The 9,955-nt window shown below is 46.5% G+C and overlaps 1 protein-coding gene across 1 annotated transcript in view; it reads right to left on the reverse strand.

Moving 5' to 3' along the window:
- Nucleotides 1-9,723, reverse strand: part of CHSY3 (chondroitin sulfate synthase 3) — a 155,523-nt gene extending 145,800 nt beyond the window's left edge. Inside the window, exons 1-2 of the mRNA XM_082075003.1 lie at nt 8,777-9,723; nt 6,752-7,035 (exon numbers count right to left, since the gene is read on the reverse strand). Of these exons, the coding sequence (XP_081931129.1) occupies nt 6,752-7,035; nt 8,777-9,485 (993 nt within the window). The 5' untranslated portion in view covers nt 9,486-9,723. The remainder of the gene's footprint in view (nt 1-6,751; nt 7,036-8,776) is intronic.
- Nucleotides 9,724-9,955: the final 232 nt, after the last annotated feature.

Raw genomic sequence — 9,955 nt, forward strand, 5'->3', positions numbered from 1 at the left:
GAGAATCTAGCTCTCAACCAGGCACAGAAACAGCCCATTTAAGCTCTTGGCTCCATCACACAGTGAACCACAGCAATGGATCTCTGTGTGCTGGTGCAGACCTCCATGGTACCTATGGGAATACCATCTGAATCCTTCACAATAAAGACGCCTAAGAAAGGTATCTCCAGGGTCCACTGGTTTTTCACCATGTACTTCCTCAATTCTCAGCCAAGCTGATCTTGCATGATCAAGAAGGGGCAAGAAGACAAGGAGTCCCCAGGGTATGTGAACACAAGGCAGTCCCTCGAAATTCCCCAGGCAGAAGAGCAAATGAATGACAGGAGGTTACTTACAAAGCCGAAGAACAGGGAGTCTGTGAAGCACAACAGGGGCAGGCAGCTCAGATGAGGACCAGCCAGAGTAACACAAGGGAAGAGTAACGACCCAAATTTAGCACCATGGTTACCGCAATAGGATATGCACCTAATGATTTGCATTTTATTTGGTATTGTGTACACAAAGAAACACTATATTATAATGCTATGGGAATATAACTGACTTTTGTAACCAGGTGAGATTCACAATAAAGTAAAAAAGTTTGATAACTACCTTTTTCATTTCTGTAATCAGATAGCTATTAATAACAAATAGTTAAGAGAGCACATACACAATCCTGTATCGGTAATTGGACATTTTTGCAAACAGTGCTGAGGCCTCTGTGATCATTCCATTCGTCTCTGTATACCCATAGAGACCTCTGCTACAATCTTAATTATCCGCTCTTCCATGAGTTTCTATTCTAGGGTCACTGACAGCTCACCCTGTGTTTTTTTAAAATGACAGCTGCATTCATGTAACTACCTAATGAAGCTGCCGAAAACCAACATCTTAAGTTAGAGTGGGTACCACTGCTTCAAGACTGATCATTCTGGTACCCAAATGAGTAAAACACCATCTTATCATCATCAAAGGCAAATAAACCTCTAACACTTCTGTTCGGTGAAGTATTCAACTCAAACCTGAGTTCTGATCCAGCAACCTCTTCACCAAGGAGAGACAATAGTAATGAGCCTGTATTCTAGCATTGTCATAGAACTTTGTAAAAGGAAAGAAACAATGGGAAAACAGACACAATCATTAACGTGGACTGCTTGTGTGTACAAAGTACAATATGTTCTTTAAGTATCAATGTATGCATTACCAAAAGATCAAAAGTATAAAGGGTGTTTTCTATGAAAGCATTTTTTGTATGCATGTAGTTTTTAAGTTTAAAGTGAATGTAGTGGGCATTGGACTTGATGATCCTTATGGATCCCTTCTAACTTGAGATATTCTGTGACTCGGATATTCCATATTTTCTCCCACAGAAAGGGAAAAAAGGGCTACAAAAATAAAAGCTTTCAAAATTACTATTAGAATAAATGTCCCAAATACACTGACAAATTATCTTTCACCCTTTTTATACTGGATTTGTTGTTTTTAATTTTCTTAAGAAAAACCTTCTCCAACAGTATTTATACCCTGACAATGTTTGACTTTTCCTTGAATTGTTATAGCCACTTAATTACAGAATCACAGAATCGATGGGGTTGGAAAAGACCTCAGAGATCATCAAGTCCAACCCTTGGTCCAACTCCAGTCCATTTACTAGATCATGGCACTAAGCGCCATGTCCAATCTCAGTTTAAAAACCTCCAGGGACAGTGAGTCCACCACCTCCCTGGGCAGGCCATTCCAATGCCTGACCACTCTCTCCGTAAAGAATTTCTTTCTAATATCCAGCCTAAATTTCCCCTGGCAGAGTTTAAGCCCATGCCCCCTTGTCCTATTGATAACTGCCTGGGAGAAGAGACCAATCCCCACCTGGCTATAACTTCCCTTCAGGTAGTTACAGAGAGTGTTGAGGTCACCTCTAAGCCTCCTCTTCTCCAGACTAAACAACCCCAGCTCCCTCAGCCTCTCCCCATAGATCTTGTGTTCTAGTCCCTTCACCAGTCTTGTTGCTCTTCTCTGGACCCGCTCCAGCACTTCAATGTCTTTCCCGAACTGAGGGGCCCAGAACTGAACACAATACTCCAGGTGTGGCCTCACCAATGCAGAGTACAGGGGAAGGATCACTTCCCTTGTCCTGCTGACCACGCTATTTTTGACACGGGACAGGATACCATTGGCCTTCTTCGCCACCTGGGCACACTGTTGGCTCATGCTGAGCTTCCTGTCAATTAGTACCCCCAGGTCCCTTTCTGCCTCACTGCTCTCCAGCCACTCTGTGCCCAGCTTGTAGCTGCAGGGGGTTGTTGTGGCCAAAGTGCAGGACCCGGCACTTGGCCTTATTGAACTTCATCCCATTGGAATCAGCCCATTTTTCCAGTCTATCCAGATCCCTCTGCAGAGCCCTCCTGCCTTCCAGCAGGTTGACACTCCCTCCCAACTTGGTGTCATCAGCAACTTTGCTGATGATGGTCTCAATCCCCTCATCTAAATCATCAATAAAGATGTTAAACAGGACTGGACCCAACACTGACTCCTGGGGAACACCACTAGTGACTGGCCGCCAGCTAGATGCAGCCCCATTCACCAGCACTCTCTGGGCCCGGCCCTCCAGCCAGTTCTTAACCCAGCAGACAGTGCACTTGTCCAAGCCACGGGCTACCAGCTTTTGCAGGAGTATATTATGGGAGACAGTGTCAAAGGCTTCGCGGAAGTCTAGATCCATTAACTGCATTTTATTTTGTCCTTTTGTGGAACTACACTACCTGATCTGCTATAAACTTAGGTTACAAATTACCAAATGGTCTTCTGAAAACATAAATTTCATTTTAAAAAGGTGGGGGGAGGTAAGGGATAAAGTTGCCAGCCTTTATTTTCCAAATGGAAATTTCCCTCTGTTGTCAAGTCCCTCCTAAATAGCAAAGCGATGAAAAACACTGCATCTCAGATTTTAACTATATTTTTTTCCAAAGAATAAAACAAATATGAGTCACTAAAATCAAGCTAATCTCAGCATTCATTTAAAGAAAAACATTTCAAAGCTTCAAAATTAGTGGAAGAGAGAGTGCTGGCTTGAAATATGGATTCTGAAAGCACAAAAGCAAAAGACCCTTTTTAATCTTGACTGTTACTGATTTGGGGAAGCAGATGTTGCTAACACCTAACAAAAATAAAAAGACTTTTTACAGAGATATTTTAGACAAAATTGTCAAGTTTATCACACCTTAATCATTACAGCATCATTAAAACTGGAAGATAAATTAAGATATAGTTGACAAATAGAATACATCTTTCTGGGTCCCTTCCAACTCGGGACATTCTACAATTCTGTGAAATACATCAGAACAAGGGTGGATCTTCTGTAGAAAGAAAATGATCCATCCAAAATACAATGCTTCTAGCAGATACTTCCTCATGCAGCAAGGAAATGTTCTAGATTTAGGCTGCAGTTGAACTGTTGCTTCCAGCCAGTTTGAATGTAAGGTGCTGCCAAGAAGGGCAGTTTGACACTATCCTGTCCCTTCATTCTTGGCTGAACACAACCACCCCTTCTCTCTTCTGATGCTTTTAAGCTTTGCCACGAGAACAGATTCAGCTGAAGAAAACACTTCTCAGGTTCAGGTTTCAAGTGGATCCCTCCTCTGCTTCAGCCCACCACTGGGCTGCACAAACAAGTCCTGCAGAACAGGACAGAAACTGAAAGGAGCAACCATCCTCCAGTGAAAACCCCTATTTATGTCAGCTTAGAGCAACTGCCAAATTGCAGCCTGAGGGCAGGTTTCTGTATCCTCCATTTTGCACAGTGCCCTAAAAAACCTGTTATTAGATTCACTCTCTTCAGCAACACAATGGCTAATTCTTTATTTAAAATGGAGGAGCTCGATCAGCAGAGGGAGAGACTCACCACCTCAGCCATAATCCATTTGCTTTGTGGGAGATCCACCCTTTAGCTCTGGCTTCAAGTCTGGCAGAATGAGAATTAAACACTAGAAAGCCCCCAAAATAAGAGCGGCTCATTGCAGGCTTGTATACCTCTTATTTTTTTTATGCATTCTGTCAAAAAAAGAAAAAAAAAATACTATCCCCCAAAAAAGTTGAAGTTGTAGCCCTCTCCTTGCCAGCAAGCATATTATACATATAAGTTAGCACAGCATATTAGCTAATTCTAAACAGCAGTAGAATAAATAGGCAGCCAGTCTTACCTACACCAGTGGAGCCACACAGCACAGATCAAGATTTTTAGGTTTTCTCTTGAAATCTTTGATTTCTTTCATCCTCACCAAAAAGAAACTTTCCATTGCAGTCAGAGTGATTCAACTTTTGTTTGAAGTTTATATTACTCTTCAGCGACGCATACTAAATACAAACTATGCGTCTTCCCAAAAGCAATGAAGTTCATAAAGATCTTGCAGCTAAAAAGGACTTGGTTTAATACTTACATACAACAAGAGAACTTCAGTACAAAAGTACAACTGGCAGAAAGTCCTGTCCCCTATCTGAGGTTTTGCACATGTGTATCTGAGGAAGTAACTCCCCTTCTAGCATACAAAAAGTGCTTCTGATCTAGAGTAGGAATGAGAAAGCACACAGCAAGAGTTTCAGTGACCAAGGAAAAAAGGCACCCTTGCCACAACCTGATTTACCAACCCACAACATGCGAATCTGCTCAGGTGCAGCATCAGACTGCTTGAAACAGCCAGCTACACAACACAAATTATGCTGAAGCACAAATGCGACTTCCGTCTCTCTGAACACTCTATTTCACTCCTTTCCTTCTACACTAATTTAATGCTGGGATAGCATCCTAAGCAGCTTTTTCTTAATCATATGCATGTTCTGGAGTATCTCCTGAGGCTGACTGACATCAAAGATTATTCTAACAGATGGAAAGACTGGTCAGAAATTAGCAGCTGCTACTGCAATGCCAAACACATATTTTCTTTTTCCATATCTTAATGTATAGGCCTGGGGCCTTCAAGAGCACTGACAATGAAGACTGGTGTCACTGTATTCCAGATCCCCTAAAAAGATATATTTTTTCCAAAAAGTTTTTGTTTCAAGGCACCAATCCTACCATGAAAAGCTGAGCATCTGAGTAGTCATATAACTTGGTTTCCAAAATGGAAGAAAGTAAACATATTTTTCCATTTTATACCACTTACGCTTAGTGCTTGGAGTCAAAATTTCCTGCCATTCAACATCAAAAAAAATTACAACCAGAGTGATAATGTTATTTATCGTCAGTTTTCTTCCCTTCTTCAGATTTCCTCCTAAGAAGACAAACCAGAAAAACTAAAGCAAAACCCTTCCAAGAGAATGCTGTCAAGGCAGAATGATAACTCTGCTGTCTGATACAGATCAGCAGGCATCACATGCCCAAAAGGATTTGAAAACGACTTTGTACAGACACGCCCCAAACACATCAGTGCCAGATTAAGCTGCCAACATAGCACAGGGTTTAGAAGTCTGATTAAGAACCACTAGTCCTACATCGATATCCATCTGCACAATATATGCCTTCCCTGCTCTACCAGTACAATAGGTGCACTATTTTACAGCGGCATTTGTATTTATTGGAAGTCTCTAAAAGCACTTTCCTACTGTGTGTTAAAGGATAGAATTTCCACCTTTAAGATTTCTACCTAGTTAGCATCCATTGTTCAAAATTTACTTTCATTCACCTATTTACAATGTTGTAGGCTAACAAACCCATTTGTTAAATTACCACCTTTCCCCACGCCATTCAGAAAAACACTAATCCGTAAAACTGACTATTTTCTTGTGTTTTCAATAGCACATAACCTCTTTCAGTGGTGCACTTAGATAATTTTTCTTGCTTAACAAGGGAGTTCCACAATGGCAAGCATATATTAATATTAATATTAATGAACGGGTCAATATAACTAAAATCATATTCATCATTTTAGCTGTCACCCTTTACCCCTTCTGGTAGTTGCACATTTAGCCTATTTTTGCCTACAAAATAGTCTTGCCACTAACCACAATATTTCCAGAGAAAAAGGCCTGAATTTTAGCTACAGAATTGCAAATAAACTTTTTTGGGTACTGAAACACATTTCTGTTAGCATTTTGTTAGAAAATGCTACTACTGAATGAAGTGATTTGCTCCTGAAATGACTTCAGCATAGGAAGATTTGTTACACTGCATGTGTCCTTAATACATTTTAACACTGTTTTACACTAAGAAAAATACTGTTAAAAGTGTATTGTATACACAGTCAGTGTAACAAATTTCCTTTCTGTACAAGGCAAAAACAAAAACAAAACAAAACAAAAAAATCACACCACCAACTTATTTCTGCTTTCACCGGTTATGAACTCCATTAAAACACATCTAAGCAAGTAAGAAAATGCAGGCAATTCTTCTTCAAATACTAAAACGTATTCTAAGAACCTATGATACCAAACAAACAAATATGCCTCATGCTTCTCCGAAAACAAGTTCATAAAAAGATCCAACCTGAACTGCATACATCAAATACAGCAGCATCCTGTCAAGCAACCTATAGCATAGCAATACTTGAAACATGGCTGCAGTAATTGTTACCAATGAAAACTGAAAGACAGAAGTAGATTAAATATGCTCACAGCAGCATTACATGAATGTTTTCCTCTGTTTCTTCCTTCGAGTCTGCAGTTTACATTGTGATGCATACATTAAAACATAATTATGGTGGAAGGAGATTGTGGATACAGCTACTTACAAATGTAAAACTCTGTAAACAAACAGCACATTGCAATTTACACTGTCACTTACCTCATACGACCAAACACACTGTGTTCCTCCAAACCTTCGGACACACCTGCCAACCTCCACATCCTCATGAGTGGTGTACATTTCTCGAAGGCATTCACCTATATGTGGCACCATCCTCCTGAGAACCTCCCGGCTGAAGATCATTCCCGGTCCTCCCATGCAGAAATTCTCTCCAGGCTCCAGTCCAAGTTTTCCAAGTTCTTCAATATTACCCAGACCAGTCTGTCCCAAATATAGAGGTTTACTGCTGTTCAGTGAGCGAAGAAACTCCTCAAGTTTTTCGCCTGAAAAAAAAATTACTGTTATTTCTCTGCCTAGTGTGCCAGCCATCTCTTTTCTTGTTCCTCAAGCTTTTTAAAAAAGTATAACAGGCACCTGAGACTGTCACAGGAGATCATTTCCAAAGCAGTATCCCAGTATTCATGCCTCACTGAAAATATCCCTGGACAAGTTTATCTTTCACACTTTTTTTTTTTAATTAATTAACATTGCAATGACATTTTAATTCAGCCAAAAGCCAGAATATGATCAAAACTCACATATTGTAAATCTTGTTCTGTTCAACCAACATTAATGGAAAGCACTCCCTTCTTAGTTTAAAACTCTCTAAAGTAGAGCAATTTGCCAATATAGTTCCAGGTTGAGGAGGAAGGCAAAGGCAGGGGAAATGTCAGGTATTATTGTAACAGGATTCACTTTTGAAAAGACAAGAGCAAATCTAAATTAAACAAGATGTTTGAATACAGAGTAATTGTTGCAACAAGGTAAAACTCAGTCTCCTTCCAAAGCAATTCCAGTGCTACAATGTCTACACACTTCTTCTTCAAACCCCTTACCTATTTCTTTTAAGAAACTGTGAATCTATATTTACTTGAAATTAAAAGTTTCTGGATAGGTTTAACTTGGAACCTTGGAAGCGGTTAAAGACAGGATCTTTACAACTCTAAAATGAGCCCAAAGAAATCAGTGACAACTTCTACACCTGCAACAAAATATATGTACATATATAAATATGCACCCCTGCGAGTATTTCATAGATGAATGACAGCTGACAAGCAAGCAGCCCATTAAAAGACTCAAACAAAATCAAGTGACAAATAGGGAAGTTTACAGTTACCTCCAGTTAACTTTCAGCAGTGCAAGCGACCATGCTCACAAACTAGGCTTATGCTTACAACTTCAGCTCCTCTTTCCTAAGAGCAAGACACTGCACGAGCAACAGCAGCAACAAACACAGACCAAAAGGAACATCCCTTTCTAATAGTGCCACAAAACTCGCACGGAAAGAGGGCCAGTGCTTTACAGAGATACACGCTGCAAAGGAGACCAGCAGAACTTGTGCTGAAAACACCATTTCCGAGGACTACCGGACTTCGGGTTGAGCCGCAGCTGCGACGAGGGCTGTCCGGCCGGAGCGGGACTCAGCTGTCCGCGCTCCCCGTCGCTCCCGCCCGCCCCTCGCACACGGCTAGCGGGACGAGGCGGCACCGCCACCCTTAGGCTGCGCAGCAGAGCACGGCCGGGCGCAGGGCCGGCACCGCCCCGCCGCTCCCCTGCCCACGCCCAGACCCGCCGCCCCCCGGGCCGGACCCTCTGGGCCGGTCCACAGCAGAGCCTTGCTAGAGAGCCGTACCCCAGCAAGCGCAGGGGCCGCAGCATCGGGATCCCACGCCCACGCAGGGACTGCTCACCGTGCCCGGCGCGGTCCAACCCACCGCCTAAGCCCTCCGACACACACGCCGCGGCCGCCCAGAGCCCGGCCCCGTGGGGGCACCTCGGGGTTCCCACCGGGTCCTCAGCGCCCGGATCGCATCCCACTTCCCGCATACGAGGGCTGTAGGCAAAGGCCGCCGGGGCCCGGGGTGGATCGAGGTATCCCTTGCGCTCCCTCTCCCGGGCGGGAACCGACTCTACGCATCCGCCGTGGGACCACGCCAGGCCCCCAGGCCACTACTGCACTGCTCCCCTCCCTCTTTCTTTCCCTCCCTCTCTCTCCATCCCGCAGGCGGGGCGCGCCTCGGTCACCTTTAATGTAGACGTCGTCGTCCGCCCGCATGAACCACTCGTATTTGTCCAGGTAGTGATCGTGCATGTACTTGATCATCATGAAGGACTTCTTCTGCGGCGGGTAGGAGTCGTCAACACCGGGCAGGGCGACGACGGGCAACGGGGGTAGCCCTGGGGGTGCGGCGGAGCCCTGGCTGGAGAAGAACTCCACGCGGCCGGGCACCGAGGGCGCCCACGTCCGCTGCGCCGCCACGGCCCGGCTGCCCAGGTACTTCTGGGCTGTCATCACCCCCACGTAGAGGAAGTTGCGGGGCTTGGCACAGCCGGGGGCGCCCCCCCAGTCCCCGCTCCCGTTGTGGCTGACGCCGGTGCGGCCGCTCCGTTTCTCACCGCCTTCCTCCTCCTCCTCCGGCTCGCCTTCCCCGCCAGCGGCGGGGCTGGAGACCGTGCCCTCCGCCGCCGCCGGCGGCAGCTCCCAGGGGCTGCTCCTGAAACTCGTGCCGCCCAGCACCGCCGCTGCCTCCGGCGGCGCCTGCTGCCCGCCCGCCGCGCCCCCGGCCGCCCCCGGCCCCGCCGAGCGGCCGTAGTAGGAGCAGAGGCTGGCGCCGCGCCTCTTCTTCTCGCTCAGCTCTGCCACTTTGGGGGCGATGAGCCAGGAGGCGGCGGTGAAGCCCAGCACCAACCCCAGCACCACGCTCAGCCAGGGTCTTCGGGACCGCGCTGCCATGGCGCGGGCGGGGCGGCTTCCGCAGCGTCGCTGCCCCCGCCGCCTCTCTCTGGAGACCCCCGTCCCGCGGCGGCCACGGGCGCAGCGACTCCCGGCGCGCCTCCCTGCCCCGCCGCGGCGGCCCGGGCGGCTGTGCTGCTCCCCCGTCAAACTTCTCTGGGCGGGAGGGCGGCGGCGAGGACAGCTGAGCACTAGCAGCGGCCCCTCAGCTCCGCTGGCACCTTGTCACCGCGGCGGCTGGTCCCTCCCCGCCCCTCCCACCGCTCAGCCTCCTCCACGCGGCGGCGGCCGGCCCGATCCGCGCTTGCCGCTCAGTTGGCTTCCTCCGCGGCTTCCGAGCGCCTCACGCCGGAGGGCGCCGGTACCCGAGCCGCGCCGGGGAAGTGGCGGCCGCCGCTGCCGCTCCGGAAGGAAACGATTTTTTTAAGTGCCGCTCGCGGCTTTGCCGCGCCGTGGCCGCGCCGCCCTCC

The sequence above is a fragment of the Streptopelia decaocto genome, assembly GCF_964273445.1.
Source record: "Streptopelia decaocto genome assembly, chromosome: Z".
Taxonomy (NCBI): Eukaryota; Metazoa; Chordata; class Aves; order Columbiformes; family Columbidae; genus Streptopelia; species Streptopelia decaocto.